The 26,781-nt window shown below is 41.8% G+C and overlaps 1 protein-coding gene and 1 long non-coding RNA gene across 6 annotated transcripts in view; one reads left to right on the forward strand and one right to left on the reverse strand.

Moving 5' to 3' along the window:
- Positions 1-18,039, forward strand: part of LOC310901759 — a 36,755-nt gene extending 18,716 nt beyond the window's left edge. The window contains exons 2-3 of the long non-coding RNA XR_014586123.1: positions 9,981-14,660; positions 14,780-18,039. This is a non-coding gene — a long non-coding RNA (uncharacterized lncRNA). The remainder of the gene's footprint in view (positions 1-9,980; positions 14,661-14,779) is intronic.
- A 136-nt stretch (positions 18,040-18,175) lies between these two features.
- OLA1 (Obg like ATPase 1) overlaps positions 18,176-26,781 on the reverse strand; it is a 129,352-nt gene continuing 120,746 nt past the window's right edge. For all 5 annotated transcript variants that reach the window (XM_083842031.1, XM_083842033.1, XM_083842032.1 and 2 more), the window contains 4 exons: positions 25,760-25,900; positions 24,971-25,067; positions 22,785-22,907; positions 18,176-18,699 (listed from right to left, as the gene is read on the reverse strand). In XM_083842031.1, coding sequence (XP_083698157.1) covers positions 18,598-18,699; positions 22,785-22,907; positions 24,971-25,067; positions 25,760-25,900 — 463 coding nt within the window. In that variant the 3' untranslated portion in view covers positions 18,176-18,597. The remainder of the gene's footprint in view (positions 18,700-22,784; positions 22,908-24,970; positions 25,068-25,759; positions 25,901-26,781) is intronic.

The following is a 26,781-nucleotide window of genomic DNA, read 5'->3' on the forward strand; positions in this document are numbered from 1 at the left end:
AGCTTTACTGTTACTGTTCCGAATATCCAGTTTCAGTTCTCATCCAAGCTACCAGGATATGACTAAGAGAAGAGGGGACTCGGGCTGAGGAAATGTGCACATTCACTGCTGACTCAAAACACCTTTCCCCTACATTTTTCTGACCAGGAAACATTGATCCAATAGGTAAGCTGCTCTTACCTGGATGCATATTGCCAGAAAAATACAGCAGACCTCAGTGTTTTTTCTCACAGAAGATCCTCCCTGGGAGCTTCCAGAAGCATCTGCTCTGGGTGCTTGAGCGATGGAGATGAGGCAGTCACCTCTGAGCAGGGAAGGTGGGTGAGTGCCTTCAGGTACATCCCCTGACTTGCGCAGGTAATTGCCACACACAAAGAGACACTCGAGGATGAGGCCCAGGAAAGCCTAAAGCATCTGAAAAGGGTGTGAGGCCAGGCACTGTGGTGAGCAGAGGCCAACAGAGAGCACCTGAAACATTGCACTTAGGAAGTGCTGAATCTGTCCAAGACACAAGTCACCTGGGACAGCAGAATGGCCCTTTTCATGGTGGGACAGGTGCATTCCTGCTTCTGTAGAGCGTGTCGGGACACGATTGCTGAGGCACAAGGGCTTAGGCAGCGAGCAGGCTTTGTTGCTGCTGTTACATGGTTTTGCATTGCTAAGGCATGCACAAAAACTTGGGAACACTGCTGAAAGATGAGCCTTTTGGTCTGACCTTGAGTGCGTGCAGTGGCTGGCACCGCAATTACATGATTGCTGTCATGCCAGTAAGCATGCCAGGCAGCCCAAGTCGGTGGAGGAGTCCCGTCTGTAAGTGGGCCACAACTGGGAGTTTTCCGTTTTCGGCCAGGATTTGCTAGAGCTGGAAACATGGCTGTACGTGGGCACTTGGAACTAGCACTCCTGACAATGAACTTCATGCCATTTCTGTAATTGTTACTGAATAGGGCTTTTTTCCTCTCCACTGCAACCTAAAAATCCCCTTTCAGTCCAGCAAGTCATTCACACTGAAGGGCCGCTTCCAAAGCAGCGATCTGACAAGAGGATTGGGAATAAAAGCATCACAGCCCTTGGCTGCAGCGCAGCAGCCCTCAGAGGTGACCTACAAAGGGAGCCCGAGAGCCTCTGACCTCCCTGGCCCTTTTATGATATTTTAAAGCTGTCTTGTTTTTTTTACTTTTCTTTTCTTTGAAAACTACCAGGAATAGTGGGGGAGGTTCTGCATGGTGGTTTGTTTGTTTGTATGTTTTGCTCTCAAAATGTAGGTCCCATCTCTCATGGAAGGGGTTCTGACTATCTGGACAACTAATGACATAAAATAATATTGCCTGAGTCAAGGGGGTGAAAGTCTAGAAAATAAATTTTTGTTTTTAATCTGGCTGCTTAGCATTCCTCCTTCCTCATTAACATTTACTGGAGTTTAGTCAAAAAGTTACATTTTGGAGAAACAAGGTTTTTGTGAAATGAAATGAAAGAGCTCTGCTCGTCCTGGCACTAAACACACATCTGCCAGCCCACTGCGTATTTTTTCAGATACTCAGGTATCGAGGTTTAGCACTATGAAAATTTTAGAAGTTAAACAACACACACACACAAAAAAAAGTCTTTTAAGTAACTGCCTTTTTAACTGCAAAAGAAAACAAACAAATCAAATTGGTCAATAAGTTACCTGTGGACGGCAAACATGATAAGTTGGAGACATTTAGTTTCATTCATTTATAGGGATTTCTTCTAAGCATCATAAAACATGTGCTCCGTGGTCCATAGCCAGCACAGCCTGCACCATGGTATCGGTGAACACATTTCTGCACTGCTGGTCAGAAAGGCACTTGACAAATACTGCACTTGAAATTATTCATTGCACAGATGAGTTAAAAATGAGTCTGCTTCTGCACAGGTGCAAAAAAGCCACTCACTTTGTAAGGGAGGGTTTCTTGAAGTTAAATTAGGTTCAGTAGCTGATGATGGAGATGCACATAATGAATTTGTAACAATGGGGAAGGAAAGCAGAGCTTATGACCCAGATAAAATCTGAAACATTTTGCTGATGTCCCACCTGGGCTTGCAGGACAAGGGCTGCACACCGAGCCCTGCAGTCACAGTCAGAGCTGCCAACGCGCAAACACCTCTCCCAGCTCCAGCAGCCTCATCAGAGCGAGAAGCACAAACATGGATTACTACACCAAACACGTCAGACTAAGTCAATAGTTTAATAACCACTATTAAGGCTTTTCCAAATCCATTTAACAACTGTAAATTAGTCCAAAATAAAATAGCCTCAGCCAATCAGCTGTGTAGTCACTGACCCACTGGTATATGCTCATTTCTCAATTAAGCAAATCTCTGCACTGCGATAGGCCTGGTTGTTTTCGCATGTTTGTGTGGTCCAAGATCCAGCGGGTAAATCCCTGTACCCCTCTGAGAGCCTCAGCAGGCTGTCCCTGACACAAGGCACGAGCTTCTTTCTCACTGCGGGTGATCCTGATGCTGGATAAACCCCTCCGAGCCACTCATCCCCTGCTGTCCCCTCCTGCCTCATGCCCCCAGCAGCTCTGCTGGAGTGCGGGACCACCCTGAAGACCCATGCACATGTGTGGAAGGAGACGGGTCACTCACCTGCTGCCGCCATCCCCTTCCTCTCACAGGAGCTGCCATTTGCCTGGGCCAGTGACGCTGCAAGGGAACAAGGTCCAAAATCATCACCCAGAGCACACCCTCGGAAAAACAGGCAGCTCCCCGAGCCACACGCACTTTTCGGGCCATGCCAGGGCTCCTGTCAGGCTCCAGGGCTTGGCGGGCCCCAGGGAGGTGCAGTGGCAGCACCAAGGGGAGGTGACGGGGCGAGGCAGCCGCCGCTAACGAGCCGGTGGCACCGCTCACTCGTTTAGCACCGCAGAGCTGACAGTAGCCAATCAGCCCGTCGGGGGGAGCGGGGAGAGCCCGTCAGGCGCAGCAGGAATAATTGGAGGGAGCTCCTAATTAATTTGATAATAACCCTATCCTGTACTAACACACTCCACATGCAAAAATGGGTAAAAAGTGCCAATTAGCGGTGGAAGGGGAAGGAAGCGTGTGGTGGGGATTCAGAGATCTTCGCAGCCAGCTCCTCGGGGCGCGCAGGTGTGCGGGGCCTGGCCTGAGGCAGCCACGCTCAGCGGCATCGCACTGAGGGGCAAGCTCGCGGCCTGGGCAGCCGCTGCCCCTCAGCGCTGAGAAACCACGTCCCTAACATGGTGTGAGGGCATTCGTGCGGATTTCCATCAGCAGGAAGGTTTTTCCCCTTTAGTTGTATGAGGTCAGGAGTGCCAGGCAGCGTGGCTCATGCCAGCGCTGGTGTCGTGTCGACCCAAAGAGGCACCTGCAAAGCCTGTGGTGGGCCGGGCACCCGTGGCAGCCATGACAAGCTGCTGGTAGTCCAAACATCAGGTTTAGGATTTCATTTCTAAGTACTGACATTGGCCTGCCACCAGCATTTAAGGTAGGTTACTTTTTTTTTTTTTTTTTAGTCAGTGACAACCTGTTTTGTATTTTCACCTCCGAATTTTCTCAAAACTCTCAACATTCTGTATTACAGCCTAATCACAGGGCAGAAACTAGCTGATAATGCAATATGGTTTTCAGAAAACAGCCAGCTTGGATCAAATTATACATTGTTAAAGTTTTAACAGGTATTCCATACTCACCACTTTAAAACTCCCATAAAGCATGCAGCTGCTATAATGAGCTCCAGCTTGCTCTCTGGGCAAATATGAAAGTTGTTTTTCTATTCATGTTTGTGAACACAAACACAAGTCCAAGCTCTATGGATGCTATTGTGATTGCTGGAACAGACAGGTGGTGTTTTACTTTCCTGATTCGTGCCTTACAAAGCAGAGACCCCGTGCAAGAAGCTACATAGCAGTTTGCAAGGTTGGCAATGAGGGGAGCTTCCAACCATACAAAGCCACTTCTCCCGGGCCTTACTGAGGGCAAGCACAGAGAAAAGGGATGGCAATGCAAAGAACTATTCTTACAGCAGCTCCATATTCAATGAGCAGGGGCTGATTTCCAGCTTCTTGGTACCAGCACTTGTTTCCAGGCACAGAAAAGGTGAAGGCTGGGACAATGCCAGTGCCTCCAGCACAGCAGTGCCCCCATCCCAGAGCTGCCAACCTCCAGGGCCCATAGCTGGGGAATAGATGTGTGGGACGGTAGCCGCGTGGTAATCTCCACAGGGTGGGGATGCCTGTGCCGGCAGGGAAGGATGTGTGTGGGGAGACCAGACCCCGGCCCTGCAGCCTGGCCAAGTGTCCCTAGTCCTGCCCACTCCTGTTCGTCACCCGAGGGAGCCTGAGGTTTTTTGTTTTGTTTTGTTTTTTTGGTCTGTGTGACAATGCCAAGCAAGGCATCATCCCTCCTTACATGGCAACATGCTTACAATTGAGGCCAGATCTCGGGTTTAAAATGAAGTCCAAAAAAATAAGAAAACAAAGCAAACAACCACCCCTCCCTCCCAACATTCATAAACCTCTTTAAAAGGCACCAATTTAAAATGAGACACAAACCTGGCACCTCGCCATGGGACCGCACCGTTTTTAACTGACCCCATATGTAAAATCAACCTGAGTGAGCTGTTAAATACTTTAATCCAGCCCTCCAGCCCCCTAGAGGCATGTTTCTCCTGTGAACTCTGGAGCCAAATTTCTGCAAAAGCAAGCTTTAGATCTGAAAACATTAACTACCCTCCCATGTAGTCAGAGAATAAGTCTTCACTGGGACATAATGAACAGCCTACCAAATGCACCAGTTACAGGTAAGGCAGACTTTGCGTCTCGCTGCTGTGCAATGCGGAATTGCAAAGCGGTGTGAATCCTGAATCCCGGCCCCAGCAGCCACTGGGGCAAGGAGGCTGTGTTCGGGGCCACCCATCCCCTGCAAGGTATTCACACAGGAACTTTGCTCATACAGTAGATCACAAAAACTCTATGTTTCAAACACTTAAAAATGACATTTAGGTAATTATGGATCAGCATTGCGGGTGAGATTAATACCCAAAGCAAGCGGGACAGAAAGCTCTCCTAGCAGACGCTGAACAACCACAAGAAAAGTCCCACATGTTGGTGTGTTGTTTCGGACACACTCAGCTTTGTGATGGAGTTGCCCAATTCTGCTTTTCTCCGTTTCAGGTAAAAGCTCCCTGCTAGCTACCTGTTCCTTTCTCCCACAAAGCACTCGCACCTGGAAAGTGCTGCTCTTAGTGGTAGCACTCCAGTTACTGGTGACAGCAGAGCTGTCTTGCTGTGGGATGGTGACGTAGGGAGGCTCTCCTTCCCACCACGTGGAGCTCAGAAGGTGCCAGTTGTAGCCAGGATCCCTGAAAAAGCTTCCGCATTGCACAGCTGCCAGCAAGCACACGGCACGGGAGGAGGACTCTGCCCCCATCCTCTGGTAATTTATTAATTTGCATTGCTGTATATCCGATTCACCCCCCAGCAGAAAGAAGGAATAAAGCATTGTCTTTCCTTAGAGCAGAGACCAGAACTGATGCACAGAACATACTTCAGTGATTTTTGCTGTTGTTGTTTTAAACAAAACTTTGATGTATTTGATGCAGGAAATGACATGGCTTCTCTGTAGCTACATTTCTATGAAATCTTAAGTGAAAGATTGCTTCCAGCAGAACACCCTGATTAAATCTGAAGAGATTTAGCAAAAAATAAGATTTCAAGGCCCAATTAATTTTCTGATTAAGAAGTCAAGATGGGTAAGGAACTGGGAAAGAGCAGCTGAGATCCTAGTCTTTCTCCTTGAATATGCTTCTGTTCGTTAATGAAGTTTTTAAAAACCAGGGGACAGGAGAATAAAAGGGTGACCTTTGATGTATGTGATATGCCATAAACTAGAACCAGTCCTCCGGATTTTTGCTTGTCAGCTTTGCATTTACTAAACAGAAGTTGCCTTTAAAGATAATTTGACATGATTACAGGTTTCTCTCTCAGACTGAAGTTCTCTCTTAAAAGTAACCTATATACATTGCCCCTGTTTTACAAAAAGGCCTGAAAGTTCTGAAAATCAATGCTTCCTGCTCGACTCTCTTTTATGATATCTTAAAGACATCTGAAATCTTGTCCTTTTTTTTTTTTTCCCCTGGAGAAATTTCTAGATGATCTGGTTTTCTCTGTGAGGCGAGAGGGGCTTCCTTGCTTCTGCAGGAGAAAGTCAGTTCCTCACAAAAAGAGCTTTTCTTATAAATGTATTCGTAACGATCATAAAAATGAAAACAGCCTAAATAAAAACCATTTCCAGGCACTGAATTAGGATATCACTCACTCGGAAGAAGTGAGCCCGCATCAGCCAGTTCTGTCATCAACCAGAGCCATGCGGAACAGATCTGCCAATTCACTGTTTAAAAACATACAACTGAGAACCAAAAGCCAGGCCTCTTTAGGTCTTTTTCACACACCAACGGTCAAGCAGCAAGTTATTTTCAAGTAATACTGAGTACCACTTATATCTATAGATCCGTGTTCCTAACCAAATACAAAAGTCTCAAGTTTAAACCTTTGACTGAAAAGGGGAAAAAAAAAAAATTCCCCTGGATCAGGGAATTTGAGAGACTTTCCCCTGCCTGAAGCAGACACATGCAAGTCCTAGAACAAGGGGTTACCTAAAAAAGTAAGGGGAAAAAAATCACCCAGGAGTAAAGTAGACTATACTGAGAATCCAATATACTGCAGGTAGTGAAAATTGTCTAACCCCCTGAAGTTTGCAATGCTTGTCTAAAGTACTGTATACTCTGTAAGTAAAACCTCCTGCCCCAGAAATCCAAGGGAGGGTGAAAGAACTCACTTGAAGGTTTGTCTCTTTGAAAAAGACCTGAGGAAAGGAAAAAAGGTCCATTTCAGGGCTCGCAGAATAAGTGTATTTAGATACTCCTCCTTAAGAAAAGACCCAGATGCAAGCAAGGTTTGTGCCATAGTTTAAATCCAGGTTCCCAGAAAAAAACTTGCTTACAGAAAGATCAGAAGATCTGAGGATCATTACTGCAGAGGATTCTGAGAAATTATCTCCTAATACGCAGTTGAAGACAGAACTAGTCTTGGTCTCTCTTTGGCTTGAACCTCTACTGAAATTTAATGCTGACAAATCAAAAAGGGATATATCCAGAATTCGTAACCCTGATAAAAATGGGAAATCTGTATCATCTTAATCAAAGGATATGCCACCCTGAGCTGGATCTGTGTCTTGTCCCTTGGCCTCATATGACTCCTGTGTGCTAGAGGTTAAGGGTTTGTTAAAGAATATCGGTTTTGATTAAGTGTCACATACGGTGTAAAACATCCTCTTTATCATTGGAAGTGAAGGTTGGGGGCCAGACAGTGCCTTTTAGAGAGCTTCTAATATAAATTAGGTGTCTTAGGTAATGGGTGGTTTTCAGGCAGGATTGATCTTTCTGTGGTCCAGTGAAAGTAGGTGTGTTTGGTGAGATGTCACAAAAGCGAGCTTCCTGGCACCTATACTAATGGGCTGGTTACCCCTTTTGGAGTAGGAGTTGAAAAAATATAACACAGGAATCCCCCCTCCCCCTTCCTAACTTTTTCATTTTCTTGATGTAATGGGCAAAGGTCTATATATCCTTTACTCCTTTGGTATTTCAGTCCTTGTATTTGCAGTATCACTCAGTGAATCTTAAGCCACTCATCCTTTTAGTCACTCACAGCTCCCTAAACTTGCATGAACTTAAAGATGAAGCTGTTGTGAGTAGACTAGGTTACTTACTATTTTTATCAATGTACAGCCTTTAAAGAAAAATGTATCAAGTATGCCATCACCACCACAACCAAATGATTTCTCTTCCCCATTAAGTCCTCCTTGGAAACTTTGATTGCACAGAGAACTAGGAAGAACTGTAGAGATGTTAAACCTGAAGTTCCCCTGCCTCAAAAATAAGAGCAAACATAAATTTCTATAGACTTCAAAACGTGTCTGTATTTTCCTCTTTATGAAGCAGAAATTCTCTCGGCTTTGTGCAAAGAGTGGTATGATCAAAAGCACAAACTGAGCACATGAGAGCAAGAAGCTCTAATGCAGAACCTAACCATGGACCTCAGGTAAAGAGGGTATATACAAAATAAACCTTCCCTTTGTTCACTGACATGATGTAGTTAAAACTTTTCTGAAAAGTTCCCATGGATTTATGAAGAAGTGAAAGCACAAATGCACAGTTGGTATTGCAGGCTCACAAACTCAGCCAATGAAAAAAATCCCTAAGTCTTTAAATATGCAGGAATATGTTGTAAACGCTTTAGTATTTCACTATTTCCCACATACCCACTCATCATTTGAGCACTGATAAATACCGATTTAAAAAAAATATTTAGATAATCAGGATACATAAATTCTGATTCTCACCCAGAACAGCTTCCTTGGTCCCAGTTTAACTAACCAGGATGGACAGGATTTAGAACATAAGTATCCTTAATTCACCAAAATTACTGCAAAGACAGAAAATGGAGACGTTCCACTACAGCAAAGAAGGATTACAGAAATATCGGTGACTTTCTGCCGTATTCCACTTACAGGGAATTTGTGGCACCTAGGTATTACTCAGTGTATAAGAGATGAGAAGTGCTAGAAATGTAATGTCGGGCAGACGTTTCCTGAATGATCAGTCCTGCACTTATTATTCTTTTTGTGCTGATTAACAGAAGTCATGACAAAAGGGTGACGGGATCCCTGGGATTTCTCCTTTTATCCCATGGCCATCCAACAGCAGCAGCCGTGGCTGGGTGACCCAGCGGTGCGAGGAAGGGCTGCCCGTTCTGTTTGAGGGCAAAGCGCAGGGAGCAGGGAGGCTTGCAGGCCCACTGCCACGGGGATTTCACCGTGCCTTGCTGGCAGTCCTGGTTAAATGCAGAATAGCGCCACGTATTTGAAAGGCAGCTAACGCATGTGAACTGGTGGCAGAATATGCAAGAGAGGGAAACAAAGGGTTTTGGCAAAGCAGATCTACTATCAGAGCAACCTACTTAATGGGGAAATACTGAAATCACGACAAAATGGTTTCTCTTATCCCTTGTTCTATAGTGCTAATACAGCAGCTTGAGATACCCGACTGTCCTACACATGCCTCTGAAGGGCATCTCCTGCAGACCTTCCGAACGCAGAAGCTCCCTGTACAGAAGTGGCCCTTCACGGGTTTGACAGTTTTCCACGTATGGGTGGAGGAGGGAGGAAAAAAAATGACCTTTAAAGAACAGACCTATCCACTTCCAGGGACAATTTTTATGAAATAGAGTATTAATTATTCGGTGCTCTTCCTAAGTGCAAGTTCCCTGATAACCGTCCTGCACCCACTTTGGTTTTATTGATTTCTAATTCCTATTAGCCTCTCTTCATTAGTAGGGTGAGGAGCAGTGGCTGTCCTGTGCCGCCACGCAGACCCACCTCCGCCAGCCCAACAGCAGCGGGCAGCGCAGCCCCAAGCACGGTGTGCCCAGGGTTTTTGCTGCCTTTCCTGTGCCCCTGCCCTGCTGGAGGTGCTTGGTGCCGCACTGCGGCCAGGTGACCGAGCATCGGCTTGCCTGCGAGCACTGCCTAAATCCCATTCCTAATCCACATCGCTTTTGGTAAGAACAAAAGCTGCGGGCAAATGAATATTTCCATCTTATTTCAAATTCTAGGTTTCAACTGCAATATTAATGCTATTTTACAGTGTAATTTACTTGTAATAATATGTCATTATTGCCATTTTACAGTTTTCTCTTAAAGTAGTAAAGAAAATGTTTTAAAAGGCACAAATAGCTGCAGCACAAATCTCCATTCAGCCTAAGAATCTGTGCTCTCCCGTCAGAATGGCACGTAATTGAAAACAATGACATCCCCAATGCGCTAAACGCTCCAGTCATTACTGCATTTTTATTTTGGAATAAAAGAGCGCACTCACAGCTTTTTTCCCCTAAATAGTAAATATAAATTAAACATTTCTCTTCTGTTCCCAGAATGGCATCTGCCAGGGCTGACCTCGAGCACTTCCCACACGCGCATCCCAAGCCAGCAGGCTGCGGAGGGCAGGAACCTCTGCGGGAAACTCAGACAGCCCGCCTGAAACACTGCGCAAAAAGGTAGGAGAAGTGTCCTCACCTGGGAACGAGCTCCTGAGCACCGGGATCCGGGGCAGGGATGGCAGGAACTGCAGAAATCTCGGGCAAGCCGTCAAAAGCCAGGCTACAGGTGAAGGGATAGAGACATCGCAAGGAAGAAGGCATCGTTTAACGGAGAAGACGTCCTTGTTGCAGTAATTTTCCACCAGTTGTGTTCCCATCTCTCCTACGTATCTTTAGAGCAGAACTGATGCGGCATTAGCTGATGAATAAGAGAACTCACCCTGGAGAAGAGCAGACAGTCTTTGCTCTGTGAAAGGTTCTGCAAACATTAAAGGCAGGATCCCAGTGTTAGTTACGAAAAATACAAAAGTGACAATGGTCAGACTTCAAGAGCAGCCATCTGATGAGCAAAAGGGACACAAGGTTGCTGTCAGGAAGTAGAACATCTTCATAGAAACTTTTCACCCTAACATGGAGAGTGAAGAAAGACCAGATGTGTCTTTAAAAATCCCTTCTAACCCAAACCATTCTACAATTCTATGACAGTGAAAATTGCAAATTGCAATGTTAGGGCACATTCAAGACAAGAAGCTGATGCCAGCCAGCCAGCACAGCTCCACCAAGGGCAAATCATACCTGACCAACCTGTGGATGCCCCATCCCCGGCAGTGTTCAAGGTTAGGTTGGATGGGGCCCTGGGCAACCTGATTTAGTGGGTAACATCCCTGTCCAGGGAGGTGAAACTAGATGGCCTGTAAGGTCCCTTCCAACCCAAGCCATTCTATTATTCTATAATTCAAAGTTTATTTTCAATTACTCTTCATCCTTGCTTACTTAAGGGTGTACTTGTCGGCATCACTGGAATATTGCAACCATTCAGTTTATCAGGGTGGAGCCTAGAGTCAGTGGATGCAAGCAGTCTGTACAGGAAAGTCCTAAAACTTGACATATTTGTGTGGGAAAAAAAGAAAAAAAAAAGAAAGAAAGGGGGGCTCACAGGGTGTGGTGGGGCTGTGCACATGTCTGGAAGTGCCAGCATTTCCAAGCAGCAGCAGAACCGAGCCACAGCCGCTCACCAGCCTGGGGAACTGTCCAGCTTCCCTGGCCACGCTGCAGCTTGGGCATGTTTCTTGTCTAAACTGCTCTGTAATTTAAACACTTCACAGCAGCTTGTGATGAAAGATGGCCTAAACTGCCAGATCCTTGCATTTCTGAAAGCCATCCCCACCACATCAAATCTCTGGCTGCAGCAGCCATGCCCAGGGGCAGCGCTGCTTGCAGCTGTCTCGGTGCCGCAGCGCAGCTCCTGGGAGAGCCTGCAGCTGCAAGGCTGCAGGTTACATCAAGTCATCTCTTGCAGTATGGGAGCTTGTGCCAGTAGTGACTGCTGCTGAACAGCAGTGGGATTTATGCTGCATTTCCAAAAAACCATATGATTTCTCACTGCGATCTCTGAATTCAGCAAAAAAATATTCAGTGACTGGCAAAACATTAGTAAACAAAAGCAGATCAAGACGATGTTGCTATAATAACAGATTATGTTTACTATTTTCTGTCCTTGCAAAAGCCCTGATTAGACCAAAGGCCTCATGAATAAGCCAGGAGGGGGCTCAGCCACCCCGTGTGAGAGTGCAGGAGCCCAGAGCAGCCAGAGAGGGGCCAGGCGCTGCTCGGAAAGAGGCGAGGGCCTGGCTGACCTATGCAGTTATCAGGGGGGTTGCTGATTTTCTTAATAGCCTGGGCCAGATTTTCTGCTAGCATAAACTAATACTGCTCTACTGAAGCTGAGAGCACTGCCAATTTGTGACAGCAAAAACTGACCCTTGGCTACATCCAATCCCTTTTTTATGCAAGTCTTCATTCTCGTTTTATGCAAGTCTGCATTATCTTAGTGAAGAATTGTACCTCAGTGAGAATGTTCCCCACTACAGCGACAAGCAGCAGACTTTTTGCTGTTACTCAATGGATGGGGAACTCCACCAGCTGAAGTATGCTTCCAACTCTGCAAGTGCACCTAGCATTGATTGCTGATCTTAGATCTGCAATTGCATAATTACTGAACTAAGAGAAAATTACTTTTTGCTTGAGAGTGCTAGGACAGCTCTGAATCCATGAATGACTCACCCTCAGGCACTGGTGTTTAATTTATGAGCTATTTATCTCCTTGCACACACCCCAGCACAAACAATTATACATAGTAATTTGTTGATCTTATCACGGCTGTTTGATGCTACTACTGCTACCTCCAATAATGCTGTGCTTTGAAACTTAAGCAGGATTTATAACCAAACTCAGGTACTTCACACACAATTCAGACTTCAGAGAAGTTTAACTCTTCAGCAGCTACAAGAGTTCGCAGACAATTTTTGAAGGAGAGCAAATGTTGTGTTTTTTGCTGCCAAACATGGCAACACGGCCCTTCAGCAGCAGCAGAGCCCCTGCTGGGAGCTGGTCCTGCCCTCACACGGCATGGGGTGTTGGGGGGTTCCTACCACAACCAGCGCTGAGCACGGGCAAATCCCTGCTCTGCCATTCGCACACTGAGCTGCTGCATTCCTGCCTGAGCCCTTCTTCGTGGTGCTCAGGCTCCCTCCTAGGATCTTTTTACATGGGCAACAGCTTTCCTATCTACTGAATGGAGACATTATTGGCTTTGAAGTTATCGCATGTTTACCATGAATCAAAATTTGTGGATGCCTTTGTGCAGCCTTACTTTTTTTCTTTGTTCTTGGGAGCAGGAACCAAACTTGGGGGCACGCCATGCTTACCTTGGGCTGTACCTCAGGTATGCAGCTCCTCTGTGGCCAGAAGGCAGTGAAGGTGCTCACAAATAGGTCTCCCAAGTCCCCCTCAGGAACCTCTCACCTTCCCTGCATGCTGCCATGACTATTGGGCTCACCAAAATACAGCAAGTTACCTGGGTACGAGAGATACAAGTAGGGCAGTGATTTAAGTCTGCACTTCAAAGTCCAGGCTGAGATTAGACATCACATTGGAACTGATGCTGCTGCTGCCAGTGAGGAGGAAAAGGAAGAGGAGGAGGAGGAGGAAGAAGGTCTGACAGAGCTGAGGCAGGGCACATCGCACCTGCCCCCACCTGAGCTGGAGCCTGGGTCTCTAAGGACAAAAGCCTGGTCAATGCAGAGCAGCACTTCTTCCAACACCTTCCCCACGGAAACAGCCCTTGGCATGCTATTTATCCGCGCTTGGACATACCCACATATAATCTCAGCCTTCTGAATCCCTTCTGCTCTGCAGATTTCCTGCCCCGCAGGGGCCCAAAGCCAAGGACCTTCCCCTCCTGCAGCAGCACTGGAGCCGCAGAGGGCAGGAAAATGCCCGCGCCTCTGCTCGGCCAGCCCCACCTGCAGGCCCGCTGACTTTCCCAGTCGGATGTCTTCTGGGAACTTCTGCACCGCACGTGCTCTTGGAGCAGCAGCAGATTTTGTTTTCTGTATGGTTTGTAAAGCTGTGCTGAACACATACATTTTGCATGTAGGAAATAAAATGCTACAGGCAATCTGCAAATGCACAGAGCTATAATGAGCTCTGATGAGCAGGCACATACCAAATCATCTGTTTATGTCGGCAAGTACACACATGTAACTTATTTCACAATATGCAACACGCTGCCATATGCGTCTGTTCTCATAGATCAGGAACTGGCACTACCTGTAGATAGAAGCCAAGAAATAACTGCTTCAAAGACAGCCTTGAAACACAGAATTGACTTTAAAACTTTCAAAGCCCGACCAGCACGCAGCTCTTCCACTCTGCCGGGATACTGTGATGAATACCACTACTTTGATTTTATTTTTTTTTCAAAGCCTTCAGTGGTTTTCCTGGTTTAATTGAAGCAAAATGGTAGGATTAGCATAATCAAACATGTGGAATTAGTATTGGGAGAGTAAAAATTAAAACAAGTGATTATTAGTTTTAAACAATTACCAACTTTTAATGACTCCCCACACACACCCTTCGTGAGCGGAGTTCATGAGTGGAGAAAAACGTTAAAACTTAGCAATTTTTTTTTTAAACTGACAACTTTTCCACATTCTTTGCTCTTTCAAAACGCAGTTTTACCGCCATACCTTGCAACTGGCAGGAGCGATGCTCGGCGCTCAATCCACCTGGTGAAAAGGGCCACGCAGTGCCACTGCCAGCTGACACGGTGAGGAGCAGCCAGGCTCTGCCAGGATGGTTTGAGGAAGGCTGGCGCCCACAAAAGCACGGGAGGCTGCACGAGAAAGTGCATTGCTGACACCTTGGTCGTGATGAGGGTTGTTGGCCAGCTCGCCGTGCAGGAGCACACTCCTGACGGCTTTCCGAGGCGGCAGCCACCAGCAGCATCGCTCCAGCAGCAGGAGCTACCCAGCTACGGTGCAGCTGCTTCACCGGAGGCTTGTTCAGCCAGCAGAAGGAAAGAAAATAACAGTGTTTTCAAAGCAAGCTCTCTGACATGAAAACTCCTCAACCAGCCAGACCCTGGGCAGAGATCAGAGAGAACCTGGGTGACGAAGGGAAGAAGGCAGATAGGAACCTGCAGCAGGTTAAGAGAGCAATGTTCCAGAAAAGGTAAATAATTTAAAATAGTTATGATCATGCTACAACCACTACAGAGCTGGTCAAAGTCATTGAAAGACCAAATAAACCTGACATTAAGCCAGTAATCCCCCCATTTTTATTTTTTTAAGAAAGGCTTTAATCAAAATGCAGTACCAGGAAGGACATTAAAGAGGCCATACTCTTCACTGGTGTTTGTCGGCAGCCTTTGAAGAAAAGTTGCTTTGGAGAGGACGCATGAATGGCAGCAGCAGGTCAGACCACAGTCCCATCCCACCCTGCACCCCAGTTTGTGATGGTAGCCAACTGATGCCCCACAGCTGAGAACAAAACCAGAGACAACATATACTTACCAGCTTTTCACCAGCTTCCAGCAACTTGTGACTTAAGGACTCCAAGTGCAGAGGTGATACCTTTTTTTTTTTCCTAATCCCATCAACTGCTTCTCCCCTCCCCACCCCAAACGTTTTGTCCAAGCATTTTTGAACCCTCGCCAACTTCTACCATCAACATTTTGTGGCAAGGAGTGCACAGCTGAAACCATGGAAAATAAATACCCTTTTCTTTGTTTTAGCCTGTCACCCACCGCCTGAACATGTTTATGAAGACACTTAAGACACCAACTCCTACGTTTATGAAGACATTTCTTTCATTTCTCTGTGGAATATTCTGACCACACTGATGCTCAGCTGGGCAGCCAAGAGGTGGCCAGCTATATCCTGGTGGCTCTTATCCTGCCAAAATATTTCCTTCAATTTTCAGTTAGCAGGAAAAACACATCTAATTTCCAGGCAGTTAGGAGTTCATGCGTGAGCACACCTGCTATTTTACTTTAGGTAGCATACAATGGAAATAACATTATGATAATATTCAATATTTTGAATCCCACAGAAAGCCCAAGCCTTCTCCCCTTGTGTTGTTTTGGGAAATGCTGATAAGGACAGAAAATATTATCCTACATGAGAGGTATCCTTGAGTACAAGTAGTCTTTAAAAGTTAAACCTCTGTGCTTAACAGCCTGAAATGTCACGTGGAGTATCCAAGTGCAGCACCTAAATATTGTTATTGATGCTGTCAGTGAAGACCACAAAAAGCCCTGAGTTGTCTACAGCAATGTTATTTGAACATGCTTTCAAAGTGAATCCACGGAAGTGAATGGGAAGGGTTAGTACTCCTCCTCTGCAAAATCCCCTACTTCCAATATTTTGGAAGAACAGTGCCTGAAATCCTCTCTCACCTTTCTTCATTTGGGGGAATAAAATGTCTCCTCCTGCTCACCATCATCCGCCTCAGTTTGTATGGGCCATCAAGACTTTGGTAGGAGCATGCAGATATAGATTTATTTACTTTTAAATAGAAAATGTGAGTAAGATGGATACATTGCACCTCGAATCAACTGCACAGGTTGAAATGCATAAATGCTATGTGCTTGTTTTAAATTAAAATCACAGTTCTATTTAAAACAGGGCATTTGAAACTTGTTACATCTATCTACAGGTTTTTAGGAGTGGTACATCTTAAACGTATACAACTGCTGAAGAGAGACACAGACTGCACGTATTTAATGCAGCAGTTGCCACAAGTCACCAGAGATGGGAGTAACAGAGCTTCTCAGATTTTTCTTTCTTTCCTTTAATAAAACTTCTTTTATTCTGGAATAATTCTGGAATTTAATTTCAGTAGTTAAAAAGAACACTGAAATAGAAAAAGAAAGCTGAAATATATGCCATATTTCAGTATATATATTTTTAAAGAAGATGTCGCAAAGTTTTTAAGTTCAGTTTCTATTTTCAGAATATTGTAATAGCTTCAAAAAACTACCTATCTAGAACAACTTACTTCAATTTTTAACTATTTCTATTTTTAGAACAGGGACATATTGTGAAGTATAAACATTCAAACAAATATGGCTTGCTGAATGTAATGAAGCAACAATACAAAGGAATCCATTAATTGTGCAGTCCTTTCTAACTTCTTCATTTATACATATAATAATTAGGGGGCATGGGAATACTTTGGAAGCCAGAATGGATTTCAGATGGACAAGACAACACGTTTAGCTGGTACCAGCGCAGCAAAGAGGTGACTTCTCTTTTCCCAGCCCATACACTCCACTTCTCTCTCACCTTTCACTGTGTCTGTAACCCAGCACGAGCCCTTCTCTGTGACTAGCACCTTGCTGACTTCCAAGAGAAACGGGCAGATTCTACTTTCTTTTGGATTTGACTTTTAAACACAATATTTGGTGCTCCTAATTATTTCTCAATTAAGCAACATCAAAATAATGCCAAGAACAAACACCAGCTGCACCAGGGAAATGATACAAAAGAGAATTTCAAGGGCTGCAAAACACATGAAGTCCTAATTTCCCTGCCTTAAAATACTCTCCCCCCTCCTGCCACCATGGAAAAGGAGAAGCTCTTTAAAACAAAATCAACAACTATGTATTGAAGTCATCTGCCCTCCCTCTTTCTCCTCAGTTCAATTAAAGGCACGATGCCAACTTTTCCACAATAAGCCTCCTGGCTTTGACTGACCCATGCTTTGCTCTTTCAGGGACGAGCACTGAAGCTCAAAGGTGGCGTCTCAAGGGAAGCCTCTGTGCAGGACACAACCAGCGCTCCCCAGATCTCGCACACGAAGGGTAGGCCAGCCAGCAAGACGTTGTCTTTTCAAAGTTTATAACAAGCAAATTTATCACAGTGATGCAAGAGGTCTGACACACCAGTAAGCCATGGGTAACATCAGCATCTCTCCCAGCCGTGACCCACTGAATCTGTAGCTGAAACCACGTGCACAGGCACTTCCAAAAATAATCAGGCTATTTTAAATACTTTAAACATACTGCAAGCAAGGGCAATCCTACAGCTTGCATTCAAAGTACAAACTTGGTTCTATTTTTGGCAACAACTTACTCTTCTGTGTTACCCGAGAAGACTAGCTCTCACTCATGGTTAAAAGGGAAAAGAAAAAAAAAGTATTCATATCTGCAGCCTTATTTCAGCAGAATGACTTACCTGCCAGCACAGCGTGACCTCTTCCCTCACAACACTATCTGTGTCACCCTCCACTGGCCTGAAATCCTGACCTGAGAGGACAACACACAACATCAGGCACCGCTGCTCCAGCCTCCACAATTTAATAATTTCAAGGCGAGAATGAAATACTCTTTAAAAATGACTTGAGCAAAAAAAGCTTCAGTCTCCAAGAAAAACATGATTTTTCTACATACATTTGCTCTCTCCAGTAAAAATCATTTATGCTGCATCGTTTTTATTATCCTTACTATCATCTTTCAGTGAATGTCCATCTACAAATTCATTAACTTTTCTGAGACAAATCATTGGCATCCTAATCTTCTGATTCCCATGAAAGACTCACTTTCAAGATACAATTGCAGCTGCCCCACACTGCCAGTTACTGTATCATACACGTCTTAAAATTCTGTAATCAGCATCCACCAGGTGCCGTATCGCATTCAGCACACCACAGTCAGTCAATACAGACATCCCCAAACACACCAAGGCTGGTTTTGTCAAATGTTTTATTGAGTGTAGACATCTGGAGTACTGTAAAACATGCATTATCTGTAGATTCAAAAAGGAGCAAGCCACATTGTCCTCACTGTCAAACGTGTCAGGCTTGGCATACATGATGGAGATTAATGAAGTATCATGAGAGTAATATGGTTCCTGAAAAGCTTCTACAATTTGGAGTAGGGTCTTAATCGTTTGAAATGCAAAGCTGTTCACATTTAGTGAACTTGCATGTTCACTGGAGGTGCCATATTTTAATTCAAAACAAACAAGAATAATTTCACTGGGGGAGGGGAGGTTCCCTAGGTAGAAACTGTATGCCTTTTGTTTCCAGATATTCCATCCTAAATAAAAATTCATACGCTTTTTGAAGCAGCACAGTTTATTTCTGAGCAATGAACAACATCTGATACTCATTTCTTCTTGGGTTGCTGAGGTGTATTAAATTTAAAGAAGATAATATCTCCATCCTCCACTATGTAATTTCTGCCTTGTTGTCTGTATTTTCCAGCAGCCTGTAAATACAACAGACAAAAGGAAAATTGGTTATTTCATTAGATATTTTATAGTATTTCCAAATTATAATTATTTAAATACATTTTGGTTTAAAAAAATAGAAAAAAGGTATTGCTTCAGCTTCAGAGTTTGACAGTCACACAGCACTCCTCAGTTTAACACAACTTGGTTTTACACACATATAAAACGTATCCACAAATAATTTAGCCTCCACTGAACTGATGGCGCTTGAGTGCCTTCCATGTTATCAAGTGGTAAACCTGAAACATTTCTGTAAACTCTGGCAAATCTTACAATAAAGGAGACTAAACCAACTCAAATATTTTTCTTCCAGCTTTTAGGCTTTCTTTTTCTTTATCTAAAAGAACCCTTCAGATGGCAAACAGCAGCGGCAGGAATCTAAAATGGTACTGCTTGAGAGAGCAATCCCTAACAGCCTGCACAGTGGCTGCACGGTTTCCAAACCTGTACACGAACTACTACTACTATCCTGCGAAGGGCAAGCAAGTACTGCCAAAACTGAAGATAGAAACGCCGTGCAAAGAAGTCACAATGGTACCTGCCTCGTGCTTTGAGTGGGGCTCTCGTCTGCTTATGCCCAGATAACGATGGACTCAGGAGTATAAAATACAGGCTCAGTCCTTCTGTCAGAATTTCCTTTAGAACAAATTTGCTTATGATGCAGACATCAGAAGGACGGATGTAAGAGCAGATAGGTTCTGAAATCAGGATACAGGGAAGGTACATAGACCAAAGACATGAAAAGAAAATTCCTCATGGAAACTTGAGGAGATCAGAAAATAGGCACATAATCTATTTAGTATCCGTACTCTCCGCATTAGAATTTATTATTATACTTCTCTATCTTTACCTCTTTGTAATTAAACCTAGCATTACTGAGGCTACAGAGAAGCCGTAGCATTAGGACTGACAGACTGGGCAGGAGGTGGTCTACGGCTGCATTTATCTTGAAAAGTGATCTACGATACGGAAAAGTTGAGAGCTTCTGCTTTAGTTCAATAACCATTCCTGTTTTGAAGTTTCCTCTTGCAGGAGAAAGTGCTTCCATGCAAGACCTCACTGTGCCATTATTCTCAATGACACTATCACAGTGGTGGCATGCTAAGATCCCATTACAGGAACGCTGTTAACTAATGACCTTAGTTGCAGTAGAACAGATCAGATTAATGGTACGTAGTTAACTTAGACACCTTTCTTTCAAAAAACCTGCTCTGTAAAGCAACGTATTCCCGCACATTGCTGTTGAGGAATTTAGAAGCACGATAACCTTGTTGCTGTCTTTCCTTATATTTAAGCGACACCAGTGATGCTAGCCTACAGAAATTTTCAGATAAAACAGCCTAAACAATAAATATTTAGTGCAGCAGTAATTGACCTTATCCCATACGACACTCTATCAATAGATAATAAATAACACTTTACAAATGTTTTTATATTTTTCCCCTGGAAATTTGCTAAACTATAAAAGGTTTACTTTCAAGTAGTCTTAGCAGTTCTTTCCTTTGAAGATCCTAATAATGCTCAAAGTCAAGAGTAATTAGACTAATTGATGGCATAAACACTAATAAAACAGTGCTGTAAAAATCATCAGCAAGTGTAAGCTGCAGGCACAGGTACAAAGACATTTTACAGCCGAATACATTTATTACTCTCATATTTGTAGAAAAACCTGACCTCCACAAAGTAACAATTTTTTTTAAGCACACTATTGCACACTGTCAAAGTGGCACGGACTTCTTTAATTAAATACATTTTGACACACTAATACAAGTTTATGTATTTTTTGTTACCAGTTTACAGTTAATTAAAAGTGACAGTGTTCCTTTAAATTCTCTAGAGACCATTTAATCCATTTCCATTGCTATCAGAAACACTGGTTGAAAAAATCAATACCCATTTGTGAATCTTGAGTATGTATTAAACAAGACACGTCTAACCAGTTCATTTGCACTTGAAAGCAGCCATCTGTAGAAGCCAGCTTTGCCTAAGCAGATATGATTGCTAATAATGTGATATCCCTGTAGACTACAAAGCCCACACAGAGCTATTCAGTGTATAGTTCACAGCACTGGCATTAAATTAGTTATGCTGTACTGGTGTTAGACACACACAAAATCAAACTTAAAAATCGATCAACTTGATAACATACAAAGCAAGCAACTCCCATTACCACTGTTATTTCAGTTGACTCCTAAAGGCTCCCAAATTTAATTTTGAAATTTACCAGCAATATAGAAGTAATTAGTATTGTATATAGCATGAAACATTGTATTAAATGCAAATTAGAAAGACTAGAGTAATATCATGCATTTTTCTAAGAGCAAGGGTTTTGTTGTGTTTTTTTTGGGGGGGGGTGCTGCTTTTAACTGACTTAAAAACTGAATAACAAAGGCAAATATGCTTGCTTTACAGCTAATTCAAAATAATGAAAGTTTAGTCATTAAATATAATTTCAACATGGAAGTTTGATGTCCAGAATCTTGCATTGTGAAAAGCCAGTCACAATATACAGGCAAGATGCTTATAGATTAATTCAATAGATGATGACTGATGCAGCTTCTTAGGGAGAACACTTAGATTTGAACTTCAAAAACTGCTGCTAGCAAAATTTGAATCTTGGTTACGTAAAGTGGTTTCTGACTACAGAATATTAGATTTATTTATAGCTGTGGTTTCACTTTACAACTACAACTTTACTTCCCTTTTCATAACACAGTTCACATGCCACAACGAACCAATTATACTGGGATTTTTTCCCCCCACTTCCTGGGGTTCAAACAAACCTATTAAAGCCCCGCTGCTCAGTATGATCTTCCTTAGCGATACCACTGAGAATAAGCTGAATCTGAAATCACAGTTTTGCATACCTTTCAAGCTATCAAATAGCAAACAAAAACCCAAACCTTTTAAATTCTTTAACACATTCTAGTGTGTAGGAACCTTCAAATACTGGGATGGATTAAATGAAACTCATGCTCTCTGTAATTGCAATTTTATAAAATACAAATCTTAATAAAACATCAACAATGCCAAATGAGAAATCAAATGCATATGAAACAAAGGGAAGTTTCTCTGCTTAAAGAAGATGGAAATAGTGCAATAGCAATGCAGAGAAGAACTGCTTTTCTTATGACACTTATTTGCCATGTACAAGTTAATTTTGTATTTAGTAACTTCAGATCAGATATAATTTGTCAGCTATAAGAAGGGCACAACTTTGGGCACCCAATCAGTCTCTGCCCTCTAGTGTTGAGAAAGCAGATAAAACTCTTCTGAACAGAAGTGTAACTACAAAGAAGTGTGAGCTCAAGAAAAGTTTTTCATTAAAAATCTTTACCATCTATTCAGTAGATAGTAACTAGAAAACTTCACTTACTGTAATACATTTTTGTGGGCCATCTACAATTATTACTGTACCCTAAACAGAGTAAGGCATGGCATTTTTTAATAAGATATCAATCAACGGGCGATTTAATTAAATATTTAAATGGTAAATTTTAAGATTCAATTATATCTATCACAGACTACAATAGGAGTCCACTAGACCTAAAAACACAACGGTAATTTTTAAAATTCTTAAATATTCTTAAATTCTAAATATTCTTAAATATTTGCATTTGACAACTGTAATATCTTCACTGAAAGCTCAAAACAAGATGACACGTTGTTGGAAGAAACATTTTCTGTTTCCTGCTCTTCTTTTAATTTGAAAATCTGGTATCTCATGGTAAAAATTTGATTTTTCAAAAGCATGTTCATTTTAAAGATTATTACATTCTGAACACTAATATAAAACCTAAGAAAAAAAAATCAGCATAGCTTTTGCTGTTCGGGTTGACGTTTAGTCCATAAACTGTCATGTCTTGGACACTGAAACTGTTGCATTCCTGGTCAGTAAGTTGGTGGATTTCAATTCTTTCCTAAGTAGACAGTGGATTTTTGGTCTATTGCTAGAGGAAGGTGACTGCTAAATTCACTTAACATCAAGAATATCTTCCCAATGTAAAATACACTTGAAAATTGTATATATGGAGGAAGGGAGAAGAAAAGATGGGAAGCTCACCTTGACAGCGGCTTCTGAACCTCCTTCTTTAAAATCTTCATATTTCATTACTTCAGCCATAATGAATCCCTTTTCAAAATCTGTGTGAATCTTCCCTGCTGCCTGAGGAGCCTTCGTCCCTTTCTGTCAAAGGAAAGACCGGAAGAAAATTAATTGCATTTAAGAAGATTGATTGCAGGAGAGAGGTTTCTTCCTTTTTGATATATTTTCAGGATCTGTTGAAACTTTGTTTCGTATCAGTTAAAATGTCACACATACAGCTGGGTAATTCTCAATATTGGGACACACAGATAAATGCCTTTGCCACAGATAAACCAACTGATATTAAAGAAAGGCAGCTTTGTTTTTTCCTAATAGGTATAAACAGCAGTATTGATTTTAGAAGCTATGATTGTGTTTTGTTGTGGGATTCACTTCGATCCCTAGCTCTCCATACAGAAAGTGAAGAAAATATAGATTTTTAAATAACTTTAAAATCTGAAATACTCTAGACTTTTAGTCACATCCAAATAATTTCAATTAAATGATAACATTCATTGGCGAATCATATTTGTAATCAAAAATGATGTATGAATCTCAAGTTATATATACTGGCTTATTTTTATTTTGGAATAATTTTAGTAAGTCTAAGGTAGAACAAAATAAGTATTCTTACCAAAATGTCAACAACTGAATGACTAAAAAAATTTTTTAAAAATCACATGCAAATATTATGAGATAATTTCAGCTTTTGCAGTAAAGGAGAATGCATTATAACTGTATGCCTTAAATTACAAGGACATACATTCTGTGCACATACAACCATGGAAAGAAATTTGAGAAATAATGGTGACCTAAAGGCTGCTTAATAAAGCATGTTAAAGTGCTAAGGAGTCTGACACTGTAAAGCACAGTTTTTACAATAAAAGATGTATTGGGTTAATATGGCTACTCACTGATGCTTACCTGACTAAATATCTTTGCACATTAAATCAAAGATACTTACAATCAGTCTTAAGATAAACCAGCTTTCAAATTTTCTAATAAAGAGCAAGCATTTCTCCTACTGAAAACAGCAGAGTTTCAGAACGTGCTTTTAAAAAGAACAGAACTTCTGCTTTTATATTATTTTGGTAGCTATTTCAAGGACACTAGCTACGAGTTATCACGTAAAAGGAGATGCAGATGAAAAGACTAAAAAAATTTTCTAAAGCACACTTGTAAGTTTAATGTGCTGAAATATATACACGAACATCTGTAGCAGTATCAAGTAAAAATATAAATTTACTGGAAATTATGTTGATTAATGAAAACAAATTAATTCCTTTGAAATGAAATTAAATGCAGCACTGAAATTCACTGCACAGCTCTAAACATAATGATGCAGCAAATAAAAGCTCAGTGACAGATCTGCATCTCCAAAAGTTGACGTTTTAATAAATTTTAAGGTAGAATTTATAACTGCATGCATTTCAAAATATTTTTCAATACTAATTTTTATATTATACTGTATTTTCAAAGGCAAACTACTACAGCTCAGCTCTTACTGTCCTCTGGGAATAAATTAGTCAATCTCTATGGCTGTAATCATTCTACATCAACATTTAAAATACGTAATTTAATTTTAGGCATTACATAAGTTCCTGGATAAACATATATAAAACTACCAAAATAAATCCGGTCTAAATATTAGTCAGTAAACAACCTGAATTATTGCACACTGATTTTAGGTTTTGGAGCCCAACTGTGTATCCACGAGGAATATAATGATGTTATATTGCTTTTATTGCTGAAAATGTAATCCGAGCAAAGCAAAGGAGGAATGAACCACCCGCAACCCAAACAAACTTAGTGAATACAAAATGAAAAGCAACATCAATTTCACTGCAGACAAACCCAGTCACACAGATTAAGCAAGCACAATACTGGTACGTCTTATCTCTGACCACAGGAGGAGGGTAGACAGATTCTACAGGATGAAGAAATTCAGACTATGTAATAGGCAGAATCAATTGTTACCTGCCTCAATCAATGCAGCTCCACTTTCACTGTTCAGCAGCTCACAAATAATTAAAGTTATCCTGGACAAAAACCTCATCTGTAATGACTAGCTAACCGCCACCATGACAAACTTCAAAGTCAGTGATATCAATCTGAATTCAATAGTGTGGAACTGGATATAGCTGATGAATAAGTATGAATCTTACCCTGATGGTCCATGCACGCACTTCATCTGGGCCTGCAGTGAAAAAGTATTCTAGTTGGAGTGCCGCATATCCAGCCTTAATGATCTTTGCTAAAGCACTGAAAAAAAAAATGAATCCAATTCATTCAACATATACACATAAAACAGATAAATGCCTCAAGTAATCAATTTATGTAGAAAGACATTGCATATTTGGAAGACACTGGATCTACTTTAAAACCCCGTGATAATCGGAGTAGCCTTTTTCTTTGAACTCTCTTCAGAAGAACTTTTTTTTTTTTTTTTTTTACTGCAGCATCATAAAGACAGTATTTTGATTTGTTTATTCCACAGGATACAGAAATGTGGGATCCATTTAAAACACCCTATCAGGCAGCACTTTTGGTCGCATGCAATTTTCAGGACTCCAGGTCATGAAAGCATAACTGTTTGACTGAAATTCAATATTGAAACAATTTATTAGAGTTCTTCAGAAAAATTATGGCAAAATTTTTTCCACCATCCCTGTTCCCCATGGATGACGAAACAGTTTTGGTGATCATTCCTTCTCAAAAATATACATAACTAATACCTATGTTATAATTAAAACACTGTACAGAGATGACAGATGACAGTTAAAAACTTAATTTAAAATAAATCTTTTCACTCTGTCTCATGGTAAAGAAAGGAGAAGATTCTCTCTTTATAATGGTAATTACTCTGTCATTTATTATTCTATCAGCGCAAGCAATTAAATTACTGCAAGGAAATAGTTGATAATAAAGTGTAGGGAAAATGAATGCTAATTAACCTTTGTGTCATGTTCTCTTCCAGATACTTCTGTTTCTCCTCAGCACTCATATCTTGCAACTTGAGTTCCAAGGCCCCACTAAAAGGAATGACCAAAGCACCCGGGTCGTGCTTGTCCACCCACTCTTTAATTTTTATCAACCTGTAGACAACAAAGGGCACAACATTATCTTGTAGTGCATGCATGGCTGTACCACATTCATTATTATCAAGTAGCACATACATATTCATAAGAATTGCACGGTTTTATGATGCCATCTTTTTGTGTATTGCTTTCCAAGGTCAAGGCATTAACAGGCAGCAATTGCTTCAGGTGTACTCCATTAACATTTCACTGTTTCTTGGTTTCTGTTTGGTATTTAATCTATAAGAAATGGGCATAATTTGAGACAATAACTAGGTTTTAGAGGTTAAATACTTGCAATCTAAAATGTTAACTGAATAAAACTTCGTGAATCTGTGGACGTAATTTTTCTGAGACTTACAAAGGCGAAATTCATCAAACGTAGCAAAAACTGGGGGTCTTCAGTTTTTCTTCTGACATCACCTCGCACCCCCCCCCCTTTTTTTTTTCTTATATATAAGCATCTCTTCTCAGTGCCTAAGGCAACTGATATTAGCAGACCGAAAAAAAAACTACACACTGTAAACTCCTAGACAGCAAGCAGTACCCTGTTTTTTCTGGTTATTGATCTCAGAGGATGCCATAGCTAATGAATACAGGGCCATGTTGCTAAGTTTCTCACACCTTTCTATTATCTCCCCAGGACAAAGCTTCTAGATATTACACTACTATTATTTTAAAATAAAGAATCAAATTTTCTATTTCTCATCTTCTGTTTTCTCTTCACAACTGGCAGCATCGGCAATAGCTTTGTGTACATCTTTTTTTTTTTTTTTAGTTGAATGAAATTAAGCATTTAGATCTACAGATTTATGGAATGTTAAAAGATCTGTTAATTCTGCAAATATTTTTTATTTGGATATTGAACAATCTTTAAACACAGACAGTGCATTTAGAAC

The sequence above is a fragment of the Anser anser genome (assembly GCF_964211835.1).
Source record: "Anser anser genome assembly, chromosome: 6".
Lineage (NCBI taxonomy): Eukaryota > Metazoa > Chordata > Aves > Anseriformes > Anatidae > Anser > Anser anser.